The 25,972-nt window shown below is 47.5% G+C and overlaps 1 protein-coding gene across 1 annotated transcript in view; it reads right to left on the reverse strand.

The window, feature by feature from the left end:
- GPD2 (glycerol-3-phosphate dehydrogenase 2) overlaps positions 1–25,972 on the reverse strand; it is a 57,984-nt gene that overhangs the window by 15,064 nt on the left and 16,948 nt on the right. Inside the window, exons 3-8 of the mRNA XM_074144818.1 lie at positions 22,381–22,552; positions 20,052–20,176; positions 18,981–19,078; positions 17,557–17,720; positions 3,664–3,828; positions 1,445–1,589 (exon numbers count right to left, since the gene is read on the reverse strand). Coding sequence (XP_074000919.1) covers positions 1,445–1,589; positions 3,664–3,828; positions 17,557–17,720; positions 18,981–19,078; positions 20,052–20,176; positions 22,381–22,552 — 869 coding nt within the window. The remainder of the gene's footprint in view (positions 1–1,444; positions 1,590–3,663; positions 3,829–17,556; positions 17,721–18,980; positions 19,079–20,051; positions 20,177–22,380; positions 22,553–25,972) is intronic.

The raw sequence follows: 25,972 nt of genomic DNA on the forward strand, positions 1-25,972 counted from the left end.
ATACACAGGGGAACAAGGAGAACAAGAATTCTCGGCATTTCCAATTAAAATTATTAGCTTATTACAGAATAAATAAATTGGAGCCCTCGTGCATATCAAGTCAGCTTCTACTTTGAATTTACGAAGTGAGCCAAAGTTTTAAAGCTTCACATGTTTTTGCTGTAGGGCCATAAAGTCAATCACTCCCGTCCTTCTCGCAGTACATGAGGAAAGGAGAATTACAACCCATTTCCCCACACTGCTCAGGCTTTAAAGCAGCTCTCAGCTCATTTTCCCATTTTTCAGATGGAAAGAGACAAAAAACAAAAAGACCAGAATGCGAGAGTGATTTTAGACTAGTCCCAAAATGCCTCAATTTTACAGTCTCTGGCCGTGTCCTGTTGGGACACCTCCGCCAAAACCAACCCGTTGTGCACTGGAAATCAGAATTTATCTTCCCGGAGGAGCGCGCTGCTGCTATGGAAGGCATTATTGTAAGTGCACTGTATCAACAGAACCAGGCTAAGTCCATAAACGTGAATTTCCATTAGGATGCTAATGACTTCAGGAACCAGAGGTAATATTTGAGTTTCCACTGACGAGGCTTTTACTTGGCAGAAGGGGGTTTGGTTTTGCAGCAGAAATGAGGGAAGAAGCAGGGGTGGGGAGGGGGGTTCGCGGGGTGCCACCAGGACCTCCTCCGTGATATGATCCCACCAGAACCACCATGGGAGGGTGGCTTTGTGTCCACAGCAGTGCCGGAACTTAAGTCTGTTACTTTGAACTACTTTCTTATACTGCCCACATGCTGCGTTCGCATTTACCACGAGCGGAGTCGTAACGTGGCACTGTCACAGCACACGGTTTCAGATTTTCGCCCCGAGAAGCTGTGGCTGCCCCATCCCTGGAGGGGTTCAAGGCCAGGTTGGAGGGGGCCTGGAGCAACCTCGTCTGGCGGGAGGTGTCCCTGCCCAGGGCAGGGGGTGGCACTGGGTGGGCTTTGGGGTCCCTTCCAACCCAAACCATCCTGTGATTCTATGATTCTATGACATTTAATAGGACAGGAGGTTTTGTATGAAGGTGGGAACCTCTCTGGAAGGTTTTAGATGCTTCGTGTTTTCTGAAGGGGGGCGAACAAGCAGTCAGGACACTCAACTCAAACTCATTATTAAAAAAGGTGCCTTTCACGAGTCTGTTGTAGACGCTCTGCCTAAAAGCCCCTCCGCTTCAGCAGGAGTTCTGCCCTGGTGAGGTTTAACTAAGAACTACAAGACTTCAATCTTTTCTGAATATATTAAATTGTTCTAATCAGCACAGTGCCAGAATCCTCTTTTAAACAAAAAATAAAATAAAACTGTGCATTCAAAACTGCCATAAAACCCAGAGACGCGTCTCTGCAGGCTTATTTATTAAAGAACCAGCAGAGAGAGTCCCAAACGGTTCAGGCTTTGAGTAATAGCGTTACCTGTAATAACCAGGCATGACGATGTGCACGCCCGCGCTGGGCTGACAGATGTTGGGTACTTCCTCATCATCCATTTTGCGCACAGAGTCTGTGAAGGGGCCCGTCGCGTTGATAACACACTTGGCTTTGACATCAAATTCCTGCCCTGTGAAAGAAAACAGTATCAATCACATCCCCCATTTGTTTCCCTGTGCGCTGACACCCTCCGTTATTAATCCATCTATGAACTTAACCTACTGTAAAGCGTACCGTGCTTGTCTGAACAGAACAGCTGGCCGGGTTTTAAAAATTAACAAAGTTTTCACGTAACACTGGATTTGAAAGAAAATGCTTTACAGTGAAATTCTTATCTGGAAAGGCAGAAGGAGGCGGAGCGGGCAGAGGAAGCCGAGCTGAAATCTGCCTCTCGAGCAAGAGAGATCCCAGGCTCAGCCCGCAGAGGTGGTAAAAAGGATTGTTGCTGCAGAGCAGGTAGTGTTTTACACTGTCATCTCTGCCTGACGGAAGGGTTTGGGTGTAAAGCTCAGCCTGACCCTGCCAAAAGCCTGGGATGTGAGTGAAAACCTGAGAGCAGTTACAGCTGACTGACATTAACGCCACATCCCCGCTCCCGGGGAAGGCGGCTCCTTTCCCGGTTGGTTGATGTTCACAACCAGCAGTGGTTCCCTGCTCCTCCCTCCGTTCCTTAGTTCTGCCTTTCTCTAACGAAGAAGGGCTGCTCCCCTGCAGCTGCAGAAAGCCACGGTTGCCCCCAGCTAGCCGGACGGATGGACAGACAGACAGTGGGCGAAGGCGGGGAGGGCGCTGCCATCGGGTCCCCGCGCCACCGTGCAGCGAATGAGAATATTTGATTCAGCTGCTATTCAAAACTTTATTAATGAGGTAAGGCAGATTGAGAGGTTGGATTTTAGCAGCGCTTCATCATTAACCGGTTTAGGGGGTGACAAAGTGAGTAAACAAAATAATTGAAGAGCGACTCAGTTCCAGATTTGCAGATGGCCAGATTCACACGGACTGGCTAGAAGGGGTCCCAAATAAACACATACATGTATAAGCAGAGGTACAAATCACAGATTAATGCTCATATATGTATGTATCTAAGCAAAGCATATAAACACATGAACACACACACACAGAGGTCTCCGATTGGGAATTTCTTGCTAGTGAGCCAAAAGGTGCCACTTTTAGGTCCTACAGGTGCAGGGATGGACAGAAGAGTGTCCCCAGCCACAAAGCTGATGTGTACAGAATCACAGAATGGTTTGGGTTGGAAGGGACCTTAAAGCCCACCCAGTGCCACCCCCTGCCCTGGGCAGGGACACCTCCCACCAGACCAGGTTGCTCCAAGCCCCCTCCAACCTGGCCTTGAACACACACCATACGGGTGGAAAGGTGGGTGAGAGAGAGAGACCAGCCTAGAGTTAAAATTTCCCTTTCTCAGAAATAAATATTCATGTAAATACTGAGTAAATACTCATGATGCCTCAGCATTCCTAAACAGGCAGTAGTTGAGGCTTCAGAAAGGTCTCCTGCCCTGGCCTAAAGGTGTCAGCCTGAGGGGTCTCTCAGCTCATGGGAGTCACTGGCCATGGCCCACCGCCATCCAGGAGAGCCCAAAGGGTCCTTACTAGAATCACTACTTATAGGATCCGAGACATTGACTTCTGTCAGGTAATCTTCCACTTTGGCCCAACTTGGATGACAGTTAAGGAACACCAGAGCTTGCTAGATCTTGGGGTCCTGGTTTCCCCCCTCCATGGCCACAATCCATATGGTGTCAGTTATTATCTCCAAGCGGTAGGAGCCACGGGGACCAGGCACACTGCTGTGTTCTTGGCCCGTTGCTCTCTATCTTTTCTTTCTTTCACCTTAGACCATTGTGAGGGTGGTGAGAGCCTGGCCCAGGTTGCCCCGAGAAGCTGTGGCTGCCCCATCCCTGGAGGGGTTCAAGGCCAGGTTGGAGGGGGCTTGGAGCAACGTGGTCTGGTGGGAGGTGTCCCTGCCCAGGGCAGGGGGTGGAACTGGATGGGATTTAAGGTCCTTTCCAACCCAAACCATTCTATGATGATGTTACGTTCTGATCCATCGTGTTGTTCCATGGCCCAGGCTGGGAGGGGGATCATGCCAAGCACTGAGTGGCCTGAAGCTGGAGAAGAGGGGGGAGAAGGTTGCCCCACCATGATGTGGGAGGACACAGAGACAGATGGATAGACCCCTACCTGTCAGGACGTCCCTGCAGCGCACCCCACAGACGCGCTCCTTCCCGCTGGCCGGGTCTGTCCTCTTGAGCAAGCGCAGCACTTCGGTGTAATTGGTGGTGGCAGCGCCGTACCTGGCAGCGGTGAGGGCGATGGCGAGGTTCATCCGGGCGTCGTTGTGCTGTCCTGCAGCGGGGGAAGGACACCAGTCACCTCCAGCCACGCACCCGTGCTATGGAAGCGTGTCACAACCGATCTGTCACATCTGTCCCTGTCACATCGAATAGACGTGATGGCTGCTCCCGTCCGAGGAGGATTATTTAAAGACACATCCCCTCCGCTGCGCCAGCAGCAGCACAACCGGCTTTCCCCGCCTGAGACCCCCGACACCCCAGAACCGAGAATTACCCCTCCATCGCCTCAGTTAATTCTGTACTTCAGCGCTCGTTTGAGGGGCCAGCCAGAACTAATCAACAATCTCCGTTAGCGGAGGTACCACACACCACTCAGCACCTGAGACACCACCTTTCAGAGACTGTGCCAAATTATCAGCTTTCTCTAAGTGTTTGGTTTTTTTTTCTTGTGTATGTATTTTAACTTCCCGGCATACAACATAAAAGCATCAAAAAGAGAGAAATAAGCAGACAAGAATTAATGAAGGATTCTTAACATATATCATTAAAGATTTATTACTGAAATTCCCTCGTTAAAGAAAACCAAGAGAGAGGCGGAGGGACCACAAGGGGAAGATGATTAATTACTTTGAAATACTGGCTTCACCTGAGACTTTTCCTATTTATTATTGCCACTGGAGTTAAAGTCCTGGATGCTGGCTGGAAAGAATTACTATACATTGAAGGGGCCAGGCTCTGTGTGTCCTGAATAATTAATTCAGCAGAGGGCTAAACTTCCTGAGGTACGGTTCACTTCCCCAAGTGTTTGAACCACTTCTATCAAAGATAATACTGATAAAGTGATAAATTTGTAATAGATATTGTAGTTGATTTATGTTGCCAGCACTCCCAACGTTCAGTATAAATGGTTTATGTAAAGTTTGGTCCTTCTGATTCCGCCTGTGCAATCTCCAACCGCTGCGCAAATGATCTGTTCCTCGCTAAAAGGGCACAGTTATAAAGATGGGATCAATGGCCTCGGAGGTGCCACCTCCCCTCCCCAGACCCCTCATTCTAAGGCAGGAGACGGCACAACGCAATCTGTCTTCGACTACCAGAAAAAAAGAAAGTTCTGGGAAGCGTAGAGAAACAGAAACATGATAAAGCACCGATGAAGAAACAAACAGTAACTCCAGCCCAGCTGCGCAAACAATGCCCGGAATAAACTGCAGAGAAGAACAGGAGAAGAACTGAGCAAGGTGTCAGGAAAAGTTGGGGACGCTCCATCACACAAGGGGCAAGAGACTAAACAACCATCTGTCAGCAGCGGCCGGCACATCAGTAAATAAATGCATCACCATTTATGCCGTGGCAGCGTCAGGGGATGGAGGAAATGACCTTACGAGGTCCACCTCAAACCTTCATGTTTCAAGGCAGGGCTGTGAGAAGGTACATCTCGTGTGTAGAGGGAGCACGAGACAGGAAAAGGACAAAGAAGAGCCCGAAGGTGCATTACAGGAGCTGCTTCTGATCAAAGCAGAACCCAGCATGTACTCTGGAGAAATGCAGGGGATGCCCCTCCAGCCCCCAGCTGAAGGCTTTGGGAAGAGCATTGCCCTGGAGACGTCCCTCTGTGGTGGTGCTCCAGGGGGGCTGCCTGACCCCCGGGATACCGCAGGACTCGGCTTTAGGGGGCGAGAAATGCAGCACAAACCAGGAACACCACCCTCAAACCACCCCAAAGTACCCCTTTGCGTGTGCTAGGGTTTATTCTGTTATTGCAGAAGGACCCGAGGGCCAAGAAGGTTCCCCCGGTTACTTTTTGATCCATCCCTCACCAGTTTGCTCTTGCCATCCTCGCTGAAGGTGGCACCCGAGAGGAACCGCTCCTCACCAGCTCACCCGGGCTGGGGTTCATCACACAACTTCCAGCGTTGGCCAATATTAGCTTTGGTCTACGGGAAGCCTTTTCTGTTTACATTTTGCAAGTTTGCCTCCTCCCAGCTTCGTGATTATTTGTCCAGACCAAAAGGGATCCAGAGAAACCAATCAGCAGAATAAATAATGTGGAAATGGGTGTAATTCCTCAAAAGAACAAACATCTAAGTCACAAGTGTTGCTTAAGCCCCAGATCCAAGAGCTCAGGAATTTATCATCCATGGAGAACACCACTGCAACAGTTTGGTACAGACTGGGTCACAGTACAAGAGTTTTTTATACTCTGGAACAGCTTTTTTTTTTTGCTTTTAAAGCCCTCTAACTCACACGTGCACATTTCCCCCAGACGATTACATTAAAATCCTGCACTTTATACGCAATTATCTTTTTTTTCTTGATGTCTGAAGAAGCGGCTGCTGTTCCTCCACGCACACCCCGTTATAAAGACGCTGGAGTCAGATCAGTCCTTACTACAGCACCACTCACCAATGTTAATGCAGATTTTCTGCTGATTAAAGTAAAACTAGCCCTTTACGTGTGTGCTGGTTTGGAATCAGGAATGATTATTATTTCCAAGAGGTTGGTAAGCGTGCCGGTACTGAGCTGAGCCGTCCCACTCTAGAGAGAGATGGAAAGATGGTGACACGAAGACTCTGCATCTCTACCTTTTTGACTTTCCAGTTAAATGCCCAGTTAAACCCCCAGGTAAGATTCAGCGACCCCCAGTCCCAAGACAAAAGCGCCTCCAAGCTGAACCCCCTGCAGAGCAGACGCGTAAAGCTTTCCTGATCCAAGCACTAGCACCGTGTTCTGGAGATGCCCAGGAATCCTAAGGCACAGCTGTGTGCTAAAGGCTTCCATGGGGGGTCCTGGGCTACCTACTTCAGACAGCTCTGCATCCACGGCCCTGCACAGCAGCCCCGGGGCCTCCACAATTACCCACCCTTTCCTACCAGAGGTAACCCCTCTATGAGACCATAGGGCTTTTTTCCAAATGTTGTCAGCCAAAAAGTTATTTTACAATGGCTAAACTGCCTTATTTGGCATTCTTTTCCATCAATGAGTAAGCCCCTGAAGATCTCCTAACTCACCTGTAGGCACACAGAGAAATTCTAATCCTGGCATTCACCACCACCAGATGTTCACCAACACCCTGCCCTGGAGAGGTCACTGCTGCCCCCATCACATAGCGCCAGGGCTGGTCTTGAGAGCGCTTGTTTGTTGTACGCATGTCAGTCGTCAGCAGGACGCATCCCAACATCAGTGAGATACAACCCAACGTCGGTGAGATGCATCCCAACATTGGCAAGATGCATCCTGACATCAATGGGACGCACCCCAACGTCAATGAGACACATGCCAGCGTCAACGGATGCGTCCCAGCATCAATGGGACATGTCCCAATGACGCTGCGATGGGCAGCCGCACCTCGACATCCCTGGAAGGAGGGTGCAAGAGCCAAGTGATGGAACGGGCCGAGTTCTCTTTGCAACTCCTCCCGTGGTAATCCTTTCAGTTATTTCTAGCAAGAAAAGCTGACAGAATCATCCATCTCAATATTCACTACTGTCATCTGCTTGTGATACAGTAACGATGGAGTCACACTTTAATTCTTATTGAGGGTAGTCAGCCTAGCTTCTAGCAAACCACTGGCCTAAGTGCTTTCATTAAATTAGCACTGAATCCTCTTAAATGACCCCTTATTCTTAGAAGGCAAACTGCTGAAGACATTTAGTGCGTGAGGACATTTTGTGTAAGTCTGTCCTACACCATGTTGAGACCAACAGTGATGCCATTTGGTTTATAATTTCTTTTTTTTTTTGTGTAATTTAGGAAAATTCTATTTTCATTCCTTAGTAGCAAACGTTGTATTTCTTCAAAGCCGAACAGACAATGCTTCCGTTGGCACTGAGAGCATCCTCCCACAGCGCGCACAGAGCGTACGTTCCATTTTATTTTTATCGATGCTGAGGCAGGGCCAGCAGCGGCAGCAAAGCCCCCAGACTGCAGGGATTTGTTTGTGCCTGACTGGGAAGAGTTGTGTGAAAACCACAGTGCTAATAAGGCACTCTGGTCCTTCTGGTATGTTCTGTCCCGTGTCACACTGGCACCCGTCACTTTTACACCAATTCCTGCTTTCTCCTCTGCCAACCCACTCAGCTGAAGATAACCAGCACACAGCAGCCAGTGACTGCATTTTAATTTACTTTTTTTTTTTTAAGAAGTTGGAAGCTGTTTTAACCCTAGGAGGTAACTTTTGCTCATGTTAACCCTGTTTTGCTAAGAAGGAACACTTGCTCAGCAGGTGTACCTGTTGCACAGCAATTAGGCCTCTAACAACACACACAAACATCATTGTTTTGCCCCAAATCCCCTTTGGTGGGTCCCGCAGCCGCATGGCTCTAATTCAGGGCATCGCAAACTTCTCGCTTTAAACAAAAGGTTGGTCCCTGGAACAGACCCGAAATCCTTCTCACCCTTCCTCAATTTCCAGCCCTTGCTGATCTGAGGCACCGCCTGTTATTGCCGGGGAGGTGAAGTTTAAGGGCGAGCTGGACATTAGCCATGCAAGAAGCCATGACAGTCTTAATGAACTTTCCCAGGAGGACACGTCTCTCCACAGACCCACCCAGCAGGCTGCCTTCCAAAGGAGAAACACGTTAAGAGGAATATTTGAAGGAGACCACTACGCCCACAGTACGGCCACGATTTTATATCCCTACAGAATGCAGCCATACTAATAAGTAGGGTTTTGATTTTTTTCTCTTAAAAAGCTGAGGGGATAAAGGCAAACTAAATACTCACAAATTAACCTGTTGCTTGTATGTTACTGCTTTACTGCCACCAGTGAGCTCCACTGATTTAAGGAGAAGACTGAACTGCAGGTCACAAGCAGTCCCTTGGATTTGGAACGTACCCCCAACCCTACCACGCGACATCCCAACGGGGATATTCCTGCCTCACCACAATAATGGCACCCAAAAGCACCCAGATTCCAAAAGTTATTTTAAATATATATTACTGAACCTATACGTTACAATTGTACATCAGCCTTGCACCAGGGAACTGCACACACACAGTAAAGAAAATCAAATCATTTCACGTGCAGGACAGCTTTCTTGTTGTCTATATACAAACCGCACCAAAACCTCACCGAATCTAAGGCTGACACGTGGTAATTCTACATCACTGTACATAACTGGGGTACCAGGACTGCCCGCACCCTCTACAGAATCATAGAATTAATTGCACAAAGAGTTTTACTACAAGCATTAAAACAGGCGCTCAGCATCTGTTGAAATGGGTTCTACCCAAGGGAAATGGGTTCTACCCAACTTCGGGCATTAGGAATCAGCTGGAATGACCCAAAACTGCTCCAGACTTGGCGGAGAAGGAACTCAGTGAGCTCTTTTCTCCCAAACATCAGTAGAGTAAGTTCAGAGGTAAACAAACAATTTGACTCGTGAGTCACGAGTCCTTACAAACGCCCTCAGACCCGAACTGTCTCTTGCTCTCTCAATCGCAGGAGACTTAGGTCAAGTCCAAAATCGGCTGAAAGGACCAGGCTCTCTGGGCCGTGCAGATTCACACGCTTGTTCTGGGCCTGACCCTGTTAAATGGGCTCCATCACACCCCCGAGCACCGCCACGGCGACGTCACACCAGGCTGCCAATGCGTCCCATAGCAATCATGTGTGAGCTGAATTCTGCCCCTCACCGTGGTGTCTGGGCTGCTGAACTACAGCCCCGCCGGGTGGGAAGAGCAAAACACATCTAAGTGTGCACTTTGCACTGGAAAAAACATTCCCCCCACCCCAATATTTTAGCTCTTTAAGATCTGCCCTAAGACGTAGATATTTTCAGCCCTCACTCTGTAGGAGCTTTAATGCAAAGGAAGGTCTTGAGTGTGGCCTTCTCCCAGGTCAATTCATTCTAACAGCTTACTCGGATTTGAGACATCCAGTTTAAATAAACCAGGAGCAGTCATTTTAAATCATTTCTTGCTTCCTCCACCAGCTCAGACCCCAAGAAATAAACTTCTCTGTTCCCGTGAGCGATGGAGGTGACGAGGAAACCATCAGCCTCCGACCTCCAGGTTCTGCTCCTCAAGGGTCTGGAAGGTCTAATGCCCATTGACCACCAACGGCCGCATTTATCACCCGTAACACACCCACAGAGTGCGCAGCAGAGACCGCCCCCGGTGCGACGGAACCACGATTTTACAAGAAAAGCTTAAAAAACTGCAGAAATTCAAGATTATTCTCATAAGGCAAGATGAAAAGGAGAGGAGGAACCGTGACCAAACAAACTGCACATAGGGATGAAAACAAACAAGATCACAGTGAAGATTAGGAAATTAAAGAACTATACATTCCAATTTATGTACAGAATTATAAACAACTGGATAACACCAGCACGAGACAGGAAGCCCATAAAAGCTTTTTAAAATAAAAAATAAAAAACCACTATGCCCTGAGAATATCTGCCTAATCAACTCTACTGCCAAGTTATGGTACAGAAGCTAAAACTCCTATTGAAAATAAGATACCAGCACAGAAAATCTAGCCCCAATATCCCGGCACATCGAGTGAGAGACAAAATTTGGAATTACTGTTCTGTGCTAGGGCTTTATAATGATGTTGTTTCCCACTCCTTCTGCCTCAGCCTTCAACCTGTCACTCCAACCATATCGCAATGTCAGGGGAAGTGAAAGCACAGTGTTAAAATGAAACTAAACATTGTCACTGTCAGTTTATGGAAACCCTGCTAAAATGTCACCGGGAACAACTGTCAGGGCAGCTCTGCTGCGGCCAGGCCACCGCGCCGGGCAGGAACGGGCTGGTGACAACACAGCTTATTGCGTACCCGTGTGGCACGAGGGCTGGGCAGCCATGGAGCCATGGAATGGTTGGGGTTGGAAGGGACCTTAAAGCCCAGCCAGTGCCACCCCCTGCCCTGGGCAGGGACACCTCCCACCACACCAGGTTGCTCCAAGCCCCCTCCAACCTGGCCTTGAACCCCTCCAGGGATGGGGCAGCCACAGCTTCTCGGGGCAACCTGGGCCAGGCTCTCACCACCCTCACAGCAAAGAACTTCTTCCCCACATCTCAGCTCCATCTCCCCTCTTTCAGGGTCAAACCCTTCCCCCTCCTCCTGTGGCTCCCCTCCCTCATCCAGAGTCCCTCCCCAGCTTTCCTGGGGCCCCTTGAGGGACTGGAAGGGGCTCTAAGGTCTCCCTGGAGCCTTCTCTTCTCCAGGCTGACCCCTCCAGCTCTCTCAGCCTGTCCCCACAGGAGCCCTACCAGCGCTCATGCTAACGGCTTCCTTTTGGGACAAACCTGGCTTTTCCCACTGCAGCAGGTATTTTTGAAGCCTGGATAAGGCGGTGATGGGTTTGGCAGGTACCGCACGGCATGTGCGGATCCACCCCATCCATGGAAAAGCCACAGAGAAGCATTTTAATTGATAATTTTGCCCCGAACCCCGAGAAACCCAGCAAACGGCTAGAGAACCAGGCCAGGAGGTGCTGGGTGAGGAAAACTCCCGGGATTGGGGCCGCTCCGTCCCTGTACGCCCATGGACACAGGGGGCAGGAGACGGAGCACCAAGACACAGGGGCATCCCCTAATTCCCTTTCTCTCATGTACCCGCAGCAGGGGAGAACGTACACCTTAACTAATGACCGACTATTAAGTTCACATAAAGCCCCCACGTATAAATTCCAGGGGAGTTACAGGCTCGGGTGGAGTCTCCCCCCTGAAAGCCACCACACACCGGGGAACGCTCCCGTGTTTGTGGCACCACCTGCAAATAACCTCGTTTTGCTCAGGAATAACCTTAAATCTTTTGAGGTTATGGGAATGGGTTAAGGCCATGGGAAGAATTATTCCCCGTTCACTTCTTAAGGGACACAAACCCCATCCCTTGCTTATACGAGCATTAAAGAAAAAAAAAAAAAAAAAAAGCCAAGCGCGAGGCAGGGAATTCACTAGAATATTCATCATTTCCAACCTTAAACCCAGCGCGTACAAACAGAGGGACCCAGCAAGTCAGAGAGCAAAGCCAATTTAATCTGCGGCTCCCCCGAGGTAAATGTAGTTCACAGTCCTGCCCCCACCCCAACCTCAGCCATAATCCCCGCTTCCTGGAGGTAAGAAAGCACTGGAGTGAGGAAAATTCTGCGGCGGGATATAATGATCCAAAATGACAGGGACAATAATGACAATGAATTTCATGTCTCCCAGTCATGAGCTGGGGGATGCTTGACTGGGCTGACTCACACAATTAAATCGTTACAGGTACGGCAGGAGCCGCAGTTATCATCCGCCTGGGCTCGGGGGGGGGACACGCCGGCGGCCGAGGGATGGGAAGCGCCGGGATGCTCCGTCCCCTCCTGTCGGGGACAAGCGGCTGCTCCCGCGGGGACGCTCCCGTCACCCCACCCCTTGACAGAGGCAAAACTGGGTTAAAGACGCAAAGCGTTTTGGGCGATGGATGTTATCCCTTGTGAGAAGACGGCTCTGGGGGGTGACGCACAGCGCGGCTCCAGCACCCCCAGCCAGCGGAGACCCCACGGATCTCACCCGGGAATGGGAAGGGCCGTTCGGAACCGATCCCTGCTCCCGTTCATTCTAACGCCGGCCCAAAAAATACTGTCTCTTTTATATATTCAGCCGGAGACTTGCACTCCATGTTACAGGCGTTTCCACTAGAGGCAGCCGGCGGTGCCTTCCCTTCGGAGCAGGATTTCCCGTTAGACACAGCACAGGACAAATGCCCGGGAAAGCGCCAGGATATGGGGAATACGTGCAGTATTTTCTCCCCGTTATACCCACAGTTAGTGTGCCTGCCAGGCTGCCTTCCCTCACCCACCTTCAGCTTTCAAAATACCAAGAAACAGGGTGTATTTCACCGACAGAAGGGCTCTTTAGTGACAAACTGTCAGAGAGTTTTTATATCCCGGGAAGGGACAGAAAAAAAAAAAAGCCATAGAGTTGTCTGCATCTGTAATAGGGTAATACCCCCTTTCCAGCTCAACAGGCTCCAAATATTAATTTGTCAAATATGAATTATAAAGCTATAACATTTCATAATTCAGGACACACTCAAATACTAGGAAAAATAGCTACAAGAGCCTAAATAAAAAAAAGCATTTATTCCATTTTTGACAGCTTAATGAATGCCCTACTCTTTTGCATTGATTTTTGTGTGTGTGTGTGTGTGTGTGTGTGTGTGTGTTTCTGTGTGCGCCTGGGAAGGATTTCTCATGGGGTTTGCTGTAAACAAGGAAAGCTAAATCCTCTGCCAAAGCTTCCTTTTCTACCTTTAAATAACCTCCATATTACATATTCCAGGAGAGAATATATAGAAAAAATAGTGAGAACGCAGAAAGTAAAGAGCAATTACTTACATGGCAGCAAGCAATGGGAATTGGAGAAGACGGCATTAAACAATCAAATACCTTGATGTGGCCAAACACTCACAGAAGTAGTGCATGTTAATTCCTGCTTTCAGAAAATAGCAGTAAATTCAAAGAGCGGAGTCAACAAAGCCCTAAAATCTTAAATTCATGACTAATTCCAGAACACAGGCTTTCCTTACGCACCTAAAGGCTCACCTCGCCAGGCGAGATGCGTTAACAAACCACTCTGCGGGCACCTAGGGAGAGAAAAACAACCCATCTTCAAACGAACCGTGCCACTCGGGATTCCTCAACGCTCTGGACTGAAACGTTCTGGCCAGTTGGGATCCCTGCTTTAGTGTTTTTCCCGGTTCTTAACACCACGAACTCCGTATAATTTAAATGGAGATTAATTCCTCCGTTGGAAGCGCTGTGAGATAACGCCGGCTGCGAGGCGAGCCCTGGCCCCGGCGTCTCCCCGCTGCCTCCTCCCTGGGCTGCCTAAGTGGAAGTGACAGATCGCTGCTCAGATAGCAGCCGCGTTTCCCCCCCCAAAATGTTGCCTTTTTGCTGTTCAGGAGTATCCTAACGGCAAGGAATGCTAAATGCGGTCTGACATGTACCCCTAAGAAACAAACTTGTGAGTTGCGGCTTCAAAGGAAGCCTTGAATAAGTAGGACACGTTGTGTACACCCCGGCTAACATCCAACATATGCTCCAGTTTCCTGCTGCTCAGACGGAGCAAGAATAGCCCCTGGGAAAGGCTCCGATTTGCTCTTGCTGGTACTTCCAACATTTACAATCTACCATATTTTTTTTCCGTTATTTTATTTTTGCCTGTATAAACAATTTTAAAAAAAAATGTAATTAAGACGACCCCGGCAACATTTCAGAACGCAACGTATCCATGAATAATGGATTATCTGACGTGCCACGAGTTTGATCCGCAATTAGAAAGCCAAACAAAGGGCACTGCCGATCTCTCCCCGGCAAGAGAATGCTGCCACCAGCACGGCGTAGCCGGACGGGCGGCTTCCTCGCATCGAAACCTAATCGACACCATGACGGGTTCTAATTGTTGCCTTTGGTGGGGGTGACACCCGGGGAGATGCGGCTGGAGGGTGCTACTAACAGCCACAGACACGAAGTGGGATAGAGCCAGGGACAGAGAAAAGCAAGAAAACAAGATACAACTACATTTGATTGCACCTATAGAAGCAGGTAACAGAGGCCAATTTATTTATCCGTTACTTAGGGAAGACAGAGAAGGGATGGACAGAGAAGATAAAGCTATGACCTACTTTAAGACATACAGACATACCTCCCACCATTATTTAATGCTCTATTTTATGACTAATTCTTCTGAAAGAACTAAAAGGAGTTTAATTCAACCTTATCGTCCCATTCTCTACTTCAAGTTCAATTCCCTTCCCCTTTTGTCCTCCGTTCCTCCGGATTTAGGGCACGAAAGTGTACCATTAAAATTCAAGTCAAACGATTTACAAGATCTGAAGTGGCCTTGCTGAAACGTTATCACTTAAAACAAATTTGCTGTGGCCAGAACGCAGGTTAATTGATCAGGAGAAAATAATGAATGTGTTAGACCACAAGGTGAGCCCACCTACACGGGCTGCAGGCTGCCCCACAGAGGCGTCACTACAGACAGCACTTTAACTCCGGAACCTGGCACGGGAAGAACTGATTTAACTCTACTTGGAAAGATTTCATTCTGGATTAGTTGCAGCCTCAAAGCGCCCAAATGTATATTACGAACTCACGAATTCGACACTTTAGGCCTTCAGAACCACTTAATTCTTGTAGGAAACTGAGGTTTGGTGGAGCCTGGTGAGTTTTTTTTCATTTTTTCACTGCAAAGTGAAAATTTAAACTCTTTAAATTCTGCATAAACCTGTGGAAAACTAAGCTGTAGTCTTATAAGGAAAGCAAAATAAGGCCAGATCCACGGCGTGAACAAGCAGTTTCACCGGCAGCAGAACCTAAGTCTATTTTTGCTATCTCTCAGCAAATTGGTCTGTGCCCTGCTCCTCTGAAGAAGAGCAGTTACCTGACTGCATGGACCTTGTAGGGATAAACACAATCCTCTTCCTCCATTAAACCGCTCTGTAATATTCTGTACATTTCTCTTTTTTTTCCTTTTTTCCCATTTTACTCTTCTTTGTCTCCAATACCCAGGGTGTGGGGCTGTCTCCCTTTGCCCGGGAGGGCGAGTGTTTCCCACTAAAAGATGTTTTCACTGATGTTTCCCACCAAAAGACCACATGGTGTCTCAGAGCTGTATTTTCATTTATTGCAACGCTGTTTAAAACAATTATTCGTCCAAGAAACTCGAAGACTGATTTTAAGGCTATGCTGCGAATGGGTGCCTGTAGAACGCTGGAGCACTGAATAGCTGCGATACACCCAAACTATCTATTGCATCAGAAAAAACGTCAATAGATTATAAATAGATTTCAAGTTATAGTGCTCTTATGAGAAGTGTAATTACAGTGAAGAGAACCACTTCGTTCTTCTGGCGTGCTCCTGGGATCCCTTAAAACAGTCTAAGGGATAGCTGACGATAATGAAAAAATAAATCTGAATTACTTCTCTCTATGCTATTTACAGCAGCTCTTGTTACAGTACACAAAAAATACCACATAATCCCATAAAAATGCTGCTTCTAAACAACCTCTTATTTCCTCTAGACCTTAAAAACAAAACGGAGAAGATGCAGGCTCCATCAGATAAAGGAGGGACTTAATTTTTACTTACATCTCACCCTTCTCTCAAATAAGAACCTACAAGTATATATTCCTGCACAAATACATAAATTTGGGGTTTTTTTAATTCTGCTGGGTTCCGTATGAGACACCTTGCAATTATCAACGTGCTTTTGCCAGAAGCCTCACAAACACCGTCTGAGTCCAGTATGCGTCCAGTCCCCCCCACCTCTCCCCAGTACAAAAGCCCCTATTGAGAACCTGATGAATAGTGCCAAGTGCAGTTCTAAAAAAGGAAAAGAACTAACTACCTTTAGAATCAATTCTGTGTGAAGACTCTCCTGGCTGCCAAAAGGTCAGAAACTGCACCTTCAGGTACAAACTAACTGGAACTTCACCGCTACTGAGGGGAATCAGTATTGGAGCTATTTATTCTTTGGAGGCTCCTGCAGGGCTGCAGCGAATCCATGGCTTTTCGCTGTCCCCCGAACACACGTGACAGTTGGGTATTACCCAGCACCAGGAGAGTTTTGCCCAAACTTTCTATCTGGGAGGTGAAGTGGAAGACGACTGGAGGGGGGGGGGAACACCGGTCTCACTAAAAATACACCGTGAAAGAGGGCAGAAGTGTGATGCCAAGAGAAAACATTCCATCTTCTAGATACGTCACCATAACCCAGGGCATCAGGAGAGCAGCTCTGTCAGCACACCCTGGTACCCACACTCCAGCAGCACACGGGCCAGCAGGCAGAACTGGTACAAGTTTGGTATTTCTTAAATTTCCGGACAAACAAGGTTTCTAGGCAGTCATTTGTCAAATCAGGCAGCTAAACCTCCACTGGTTTTGTGTCAGGTTGCCCTGTGTATCTGCAGAGACTGACGGGACGCAGACAGCGATAAGGAATTCTTTGCTGAGAAGACCCACGGTGGCACCTCCTGGTAGAACAGCAATGCCTTGGTGCCAGGCGTGTGCCACCCGACGGGGCAAAACCACTGACCCACTCTCACACTGCAAACATCAAAGCCTTGCAGGAAGCACCTTTGTTTTCCCCCACTCGGACACTGGTTTTGTGTGTTATACACAAACATACCTACAACTAGCTGATACGACAGATTAAGTAACTCCAGCTGGAGGCATTTTCCCTCTCATGAATTTATAGCCCTTTCTTTAAAGGGGTTTTAACAGAAACCGCGTCTTATAGCAATCCCCGGTATTCAATTGTAACTACAATAAACGCTGTCTTTGCAGAGCAACCGATTTTATTGGTGATACGAACAGTAATTGATCCGGGCCTCATCTGACCCAGTGCAAGAACCACAGCCAGGAGCCGGGTCATGCAGACAGGTCTGAAGTTACGTGGGCACTGAAAGCGCTACAGCAAACCATTTAACATTACCGGAATGATCACATTTTTGTGACTCGTGATACCTCAGAAGAAAAGTTCAGTCTGAGAAGCGTGTAGCAAAACCATGCAGAGCTGGACGGCCACAGGGAACCCCCAGGGCACTACAGTTCTTTCACCTATCACTATACCCACGAGCCAAGAAAGCGAATATATTCTTTCCTACATCCTGTCACTGTTGTGAAAAAACATCATTTATCTACCAAGTCAATGCTCAAGATGCAAGGTGAATCCTTTGAGTTGTTGTTCTTCCCTTTAGAAAGCCAATGTACATGATCTACAGTTCCACCCTCGTGTTCCCCCCCAGAAGGCAGCCCCAGGCTCAGAGCGACACGGTACCGTCGTAGTAGACAATGGCTCCGACGAGCTCGTCCTTGCGCAGCATCGGGAAATGCTCCAGGGCTCGGGTCTTGCTCAGGACGTAACTGCTCTTCAGGCACTGACTCCCAGCCACCATGTCATAGAGTTTTATCCCAAACCAGTAGTAGGGCAGCTGCCACCACCTGCAGAGAATAAACAATTCCCCATGAAGGGAAATAAAAACACTTTAAAAGTGCATGCACACACTGTTATGGTACTACACAAGTCCTTAAGTAACACAGCGTCTGGTTTTACACCAGTTTTACGTTGTACCATCACACAAACTCATGGTATCACAATATAATGTAAATATGCAATAACTTACCTATTGTTCACTACTTTTTTCACTAAATGTGCAAGAACGTACCTGTTGTTCACTAGTTTTTTCAACTGACCTTCTCACTGCAGGTGGTCAAGCCATTCAAGGCTTTATTTATAAAGAATTAAGATCAAGAAAACTGGCTTTCTGTACCTCAGTGCAAGGTGAGATACTAAAGCCACGTGCTGAGGGCAGAAGCAGGCTGTACGTGCAGGCTGGAGGGGTTCTTCAAAGCACACCTTGCCTAATGTCTCCTGCACAGGCAGGACTGAGCAAACGCAGCTGGACGCTGACCTCCAAGAGCTCCAGCTGCTACAGGTCCCTTCTGCTGAGGCAGCAAATCAGTAAAAACTCACTGCTGTAAGTGGCCTGTTACAGTGAAGGGCTGTTCTTACAGATCTAAAAACCCAACCCACATCACTTAAACTCTCTTTCTCCCAGGAGAAGCAAAAAACTGTTTTCTCAGCACCACCCTGTCACGTTCTGTGAGGGCAAGTGCACCAACTCCTGCGCTCAACACTGGGGGCTGGAAGGACCAAACAGCACATTGAAGATTATCATAGAATGGTTTGGGTTGGAAGGGACCTTAAAGCCCATCCAGTGCCACCCCCTGCCCTGGGCAGGGACACCTCCCACCACACCAGGTTGCTCCAAGCCCCCTCCAACCTGCCCTTGAACCCCTCCAGGGATGGGGCAGCCACAACTTCTCGGGGCAACCTGGGCCAGGCTCTCACCACCCTCACAGCAAAGAAGTTCTTCCCCACATCTCATCTCCATCTCCCCTCTTTCAGGGTCAAACCCTTCCCCCTCCTCCTAGGGCTCCCCTCCCTCATCCAGAGTCCCTCCCCAGCTTTCCTGTAGGCCCCATTATAATAGTGTGTGTTGAGATAAGGATGCACTGGAAAGAACAGCAAATCACATCCCGGGAACAAGAGCTCATTCCAGCTGCCGACCTCCTCCTGAAGGACAACGTTTGTGATGGGTTTAAAGACCTGGTTGGGAAGAGACACCTGGAACGTTCTCCAGAGAAGCAGCTTGTTTGTCAAAAGCGATGGTAAAGCAGGGAGATGGCAGTGGAGCTTACTTGTAAACAGGCAGCATTATGGGCAGTGGAGCTGAGAGGTGAGGAGCAATCTCAAGCAGGTTTGCACGTTCCTCAAGCGCTTCTTTCACCATCTTGTACTGAAAAACACAAGTGTGCACGTGAATCCCAGGGTACTCAAGTTTGTCTCCATGTGCGACTTCTAATAAGAAACTGTTTATCAAAGCAAACACCTTGCATCATTTTTACTGTTCTACCAAAACCACACTGCGGTTTGCTGAAAAATTGCAAAGTTAAGAAAAATATTTCCCGAGAAAATTAAGTTTCAGTAGTTTCATTTGGGCAGGTCAGTTGAATAATTTTTAATTTGAATGTAAAACACAAAAACCCGTGTTACTCCTACGGGCAGGAGGCAGTTAAGGAGGGCTACAACTCATCCCACAGTATAGATTCTCTCCAGATTCCCACAATTAAATCCCAGACTAACTCCAAGTTGGAAAGGCAGGCACGTTCTTCTCCAAATCAATCAATAGGAAGTTGTTCTTTCGCAGAAAAAAAGGTTTATTTCTATAACTAGTTAACTGCATGTTTCAGATGTTTTTCCCTGAGAAGCCATCACTCTATAGCAGCGTTATAACCACTGAAACACACCGGAACTTACAGAGGTTTCAAGGAGAAGACAAGTCAATTTCTCAAAACAAGACTATCAGGTTCCCACCAACACAAGAATACATAAAAGTATTTACATATAATCACTCATTTACTGTATTTTTCTCCCCCGTTCCTAAATAAACAGGACAACTGCTCAGTCCCCCAGGTTCTGATCACGACAAGCAGCAAACTCTTTTTATTCTGAAGTCAGCCCTGTCTCTGCCTTCCTCCCCCAAAACACACACGGTCTACAAGGTTCAGCAATGAGATTGCCCATAAAAAAGGCAGCAGCACTGATTTCCCTGGTCTGGAAAGCTCCACTGGAGAAGACACTTTCTAGGTACAGTGGCTGTGGAATACAACAGTCAAGTACGGAAAAAATCAAGAGGAGACTTGGATATAATTGGGACAGGGGAAGTGTCTACCAGCAATTTTTGCTTAACAACCAGCATAAACAATTACCTGCTCAAAATCCAGCTTCATGATGGCCTTCTGAAGGTACCTCACTCCACCATGGATCAATTTAGTACTCCTGCTGCTGGTCCCTGATGAGAAATCATCTCTTTCTAGAAGGGCTGTTTTTAGTCCTGTGTTACCAGAAAACCAAATTAACTTCTTAAATTACACAATTTGTATGTAATTCATTAAAGACACTTCTCTAGGGTAGAGACAATCACAAGAAAAATTACTCGGTACATGGATAAATTTGTATTCAAAGAGTAGCGCGCTGTCTATATTGTAATGAAAAATTTTAGCCTCCATCCTAAGGGAAAAGTCAAAACAGAACTTAAACAGAAGCACATTAAAACCTGGATATTTCACAATAGAAAGGCATTACAGTACATTACGGGGGCCATGCTCCCCCAAGCAAATTGCAGTTCATATTCATGGCAGGAAGAGAGGATTTCCATGAATGCTTTTAACTCTTTGCGCTCTGTCACACTAACGGCTCCACCAGCGCACCAGAGAGATGGACACCCGGCACCTCTGCCCACATCCAGGAGAGCTGGCCATGGCCATGCTCACTGCTCAGGGGGGTCTCCCCAGAGAACATGACACACACACGTACAAAAAACGTTAGTTTTGAGATATTACCAATGGTTTCAGAAAATCGTTTACCCGAAAGAGTACATGTGTGTTCCCCAGCAGCTTGAGCAGCACAAGGAAGGGAGAACCACGTGGCTCACTGACGGTCACCCAATCAACCCGAAGTGCTTTAAACCCAACGCTTATTCTAAGGAACGCTGGGAAGGAGGCTGGTGTGTTTGTTGCACAAGTTGTGTTCCCAGTTCCCCCTGGAGGCCAGGAGAAGCTTTCCGTGGGGGAAGGCACACAGCTTCATACCGAAGTCGCTGTGAAACCCCAACACTGTCCACACTACGCCCCCAGCATCTTCTCCCTGAAGGAGACTAACGTGGGGTGATGCGATGGAAGTCAGGGGAAAGGAAGGGTTGCAAGGAACCGGTGATTAACAGACGCCTTTTAATGATAAGATGCAGGCAGCAGCCTGGCCACATCCTTCGGCACACACCTACAAGACCCCCACAACTGACTTCTACCCTCCAGCAGAAGTAAAGCCCACCAAGCTGAGCACCACAGGACAAGTCCATGGCCGTCTTTTGCCTACAGAACATATCTGGCAGGACAATCTGTGTCACAGAAGTCAGCATCACACACCCCCTCCAGCGCTGGCAGAGTTTTAAAGGTGGGCAGGCAGGGCACAGAGTGAATTAAACTCAGTGACGTTGGTACCAAAGCCAACAGAGGCCACAGTGTGGAGGAGAAGAGCATCATCTGCATTAGGAGTTGTCCCTCGGGTCCCTCCTTCGCCCTCCCTGAGAATGGCTTTACGTTATTGCTTGGTGAAAATACTTTTTAACATCTATTGGTCTCCCAAAACTTTGATGTCCTTAAAACATATCTAATTATTACTGGTAACTTTCAAAGATCAGAGTAATTTATTTTTGTCAAATGTGACTGAAGATTAATGGATACAATCAGAAATAATTTGGCGAAGATATATCAAACACGTGAAAAGCAAAATTTGTTGTTAAGCGAAGCAAACATAATAAAAGAGCGAGTTCCATGAATGAACAGCAACAATACACAACTCATTAACCAAATGCCTAGGAATATTTCACACTTCAGAAATCTACTGATACAATCAGAATATCTAGTAAAAGGATAAACACAGATTACCTATAAATTTCTGAGTGCTTTGCAACGGCATTTGCTGCCACAACACAGCAGAGGCAGAAGTGAAGAGACCCCAAGCTATCTTTAATAACACATGAAAGAAATTAATAACCAGATTTGAGTCTGTATCTACCTACCAATGGTACAGACCTTGCTGCTTTATCTATTTCAGAATTATCACACCTTCGGGACAAGGATTTTCCAAATCGAGCTACAAAACACCACTGGAGTCAGGTTTTGCCTCTTATTTCTGAGGTCTATCTACAGCTTAAAGAACCTGAAGAACTTCATGGGTATCTACTATGTTTTAGACTATTTTTTTTTCCCATTTTAGTTCCAAAACCAGAAACAAGGTCCACAAACACAGAAACTAAGGAAAGTTGGTTCTCTCTTTTACAAGTGCCCAGACAAGACAGACTCTGCTGAAACAACAAAATGCAGTGAGATTTTTTCTTCAAGTTCCCTTTAGCAGAGGAAGTTCTATAAGCGAGTACACCTTCTACATCTTCAAGTACTTCTGAAAAGCCCATCTGATACATTCGTTATAAATCACGTAATCCAAGAATAAGAATGCAGTTAAACACCCCAGCCTTACCTCTGGTGACTGCATCCAAAGCACAGCCACATCCCGTTGCTCCTCCGCCGATGACAAGGACATCGAATTCACCCGCGGTTTTCAGGGCCAAAATCTGCTCTTCTCTTGTGGGGAAATCATTCTTTATTGGAACAGTCACAGCTTCTGCAGCCTGAACGTGCACAAAGGCACCCTACGGAGATCAAAAGAGGATCTGTATTTATTGTGTGTACACACACATACACACACCGAAATCACAGCATTTTCTATAACCATAAACTCAAATATTCCCAGTCATTTCACCTACGATTAATAATAATATTGTATTAAAACATTATGGAGCAACAAACAGTACTAAGATAAAGTGTTAGCACATATTTACTTCACCTTCCCTACTTCAATATAACGCTGTGCTCAAGCACTAATGCCTATATCCCTTATTTCTAGGAATAGTTTTCTGCTGTGTCAGATGTTACAGGATGCGCGGGAAGTACGGGAATAAACAGACACATGGTTAAGCTCTCAACTCGCTACCAAACCAGCCATCAAAGCAAAGGACTGAAAGATGAGTGTACATTTAATATTTTAAAATTGATTACTTGTACAGTGGCATTAATCTCAGTTCAGATTTGATCAGGTTCGTGAGAGGATGTGGGTTACTGTTGAATACAGGACACTCGCTCACCACAGAAACACTATTTCCATGTCCTTCTTAAAAATCCTGTAAGCACAGCAATTAATATCCTACAGCATGCCAAAATGCAACTCTTCTTTAAAGTGACAAAACTTGATGATGTGGCCGTTTTCAAACAGGTCCCGATTTTACCGGCATGGCTTTGGGAGCCTCTCCATCCCCCTGACGCTGTAGGAACCGCTGCTGTCCCTACGCAGGGACGGTGATGGAGAGCCTAGCATACTCACGCAGCCAGAGAATATGGACTGGGGCTAAATTTTAAGGTTTTAACCAGTTTCTGAAAGCTCTCTTCAGTTAACATTAATTTAAACCGAATTCTGAAAACCTTTACAGCCACAGGAATCCCCAAACCCCAGTACTGGCCACACACTTCATAATAATAACCCTATGAGACATCACAGTGGGTTCATAGCCATCACACTAACTGCACACAGCGTGGGCTGTAGGCAGATAGCACGGGCATTCACATAGGGAAACAGAGGGCGAGAGCACAGAAGTCAGGCTGCTTTCCCTTTGCTTTCAGCTCCAGCTTTGCTTTTGATTCCAGCTCTTCTCCCCCCAAATTCTCCTCATTCACCACTGTCCCTTCTTCTGTCCAAGCCAGAAGACCCGCAGCACACCCCAGCATGGCAGCAGACCCCTCCTCAACCCTAAGAACATCACTCGAGCCAACTCTTTCAGAAATAATCAGATTTTGGTGCTCCGAATTTTGTTTGGTTGAGAGGATTGTTTTCACTAGCACCTAGACCTTCCAAAGAAACTGACTTCATAAAATCATGGAATGATTTGGGTTGGAAAGGACCTTAAAGCCCACCCAGTGCCACCCCCTGCCCTGGGCAGGGACACCTCCCACCAGACCAGGTTGCTCCAAGCCCCCTCCAACCTGGCCTTGAACCCCTCCAGGGATGGGGCAGCCACAGCTTCTCGGGGCAACCTGGGCCAGGCTCTCACCACCCTCACAGCAAAGAAGTTCTTCCCCCTATCTAATGTCAACTGCTCTACACAGTTTGGTGTCACCACCAAACCTCCTGACAGTGCCCTCGGTCCCACTGTCCATGTCTCCGACAAAGACGTTAAACAGCCCCGGTCCCAGTACCGACCCATGAGGAACCCTACTTGTCACTGGTCTCCACTGGGACATGGAGCCATTGACCACAACCCTTTGAGTGTGACCATCCAGCCAGTTCCTCATCCACTGAGTGCTCCATCCATCAAATCCCTGTCCCTCCAATCCAGAGACCAGGATGCCGTGTGGGACGGTGTCAGTGCTTTGCACAAGCCCAGGCAGATGCTGGCAGTTGTTTTAACCACTACTGACTTAAAATACATACGTGAAAACAAATAAACACCTACACTGCCCAGACCAGGGCAGAAGAACTAATTGACCAATTCAGAATGGATCCAAATAAACGAACAGGAAATTAAAAGTAATATTTTCAGAGTTTCCTGAAAATTATGAACATTTTTGACACCAGAAGAACCTGTTTAAACTCTACAGTCTGAGGTCTGAGCATGATCCAGTGGTTGGTCCAAACCGGAGAGTCAACTCATGTGAAAGCTTGAGTCCAGGTCTAAACAGGAAGGAGGAAACCAACACAAACTCAAGTGACGAAGCACAAAATACTACTTTCCTACTATCATCTAAACCAATCTATTTGTCTAATCTCTTTCCATCCAGTGCTTACAATGTGCAAGGAAGCTCTCTCATTTAAGCTTTTATTTCCAAACGTTCCTTGAACAAACTGAACCAGGCGAGTTGTTGAGTTATAGAAACAACTTTATTGCCCGTTGCACCGTTAACTGTGAATTACGATGGCCAAAGAGATAGCTCCTCAGCCCCGTCCCACACTGTAAACGCACCTTCTGGAGCCCGTTTACCCGCCCCGGGCTTTTACTGTCCCTCAGCCACACATGGAATTCCCCAGACAGACAATCCTGCATACCTGGGGCAGGGAAAGCTCTCCGAAAACACAAGCCACCTCCAGGTTTTAGGAATTCCAGCCCCTTTCCTTGGCTTTTGCAATGGGGAGAGAACGTGCCCCTGCCGTAATAAAGTAGCTTGACATAAAACAGTGGCTCAGTGGCTTGTGACTGTCTGTGCTCTGTAGCAGCACCTCCCTGGCTGTCACACAGCTCGGTGACCTTCTGAGTTAAAGGCAACCACGATTCTTTCAACACATCCCCTGTACATCAGCAGCCAGCCCAGCCACCCACAAGAAGCCCCAACTCAGATTACGTGCTGCATTCATCCTAAATATTTTTCTTCAAAATTATTTGCTCGTCCTTCAGCAGTATTGTGACTGAAATGCATTATTTCTCAATGTTCCTGTCACAGAATCCCAGAGTGGCCGGGGCTGGCAGGGACCTCCGGAGATCACCTGGTCCAACCCCCTGCCAGAGCAGGGTCACCCAGAGTAGTGGGACAGGAACGTGTCCAGGCGGGTTTGGAATCTTTCCACTACTGTAAGACTGAAAATAAAATCTACTAACTAGTGCCACATCTAGAAGAAGGGCATATTCAAATGTAATTCCAGGTGAAAGTTCACTCTGTAGTCCCGCGTTATATTGACTAGAATGCAAGCAGCTCCTGCAAATCACCTGGATGGTGGCAATGGCATTCCCTGCACGTGCATGACAGTCTGAGCAACAAGGAAAGCTGGGCTGAACAAAGAGGGCTCCACTTTATAGGATTTCATTTTCACTGTATTTTTGGGAAGATATAAGATTTAAAATAACCAAAGTTTGGCAAATGAGGACTGAAGCTATAGTATCAGCACTGATCTTCCCAAGCCCAGTGGTTCCAGCTGGGGTCACCTCCAGCGCAGCAAGCGCCTGGGCACGGGCTCGGCCACCCGCTGCAAATGCCCAGTAACCAAAGGTCTCCTCATTAAAAGCTGGTTTAAACCCACCACAGCCCTC

This window comes from Numenius arquata, chromosome 3 (genome assembly GCF_964106895.1).
Source record: "Numenius arquata chromosome 3, bNumArq3.hap1.1, whole genome shotgun sequence".
NCBI classification, from domain to species: Eukaryota; Metazoa; Chordata; class Aves; order Charadriiformes; family Scolopacidae; genus Numenius; species Numenius arquata.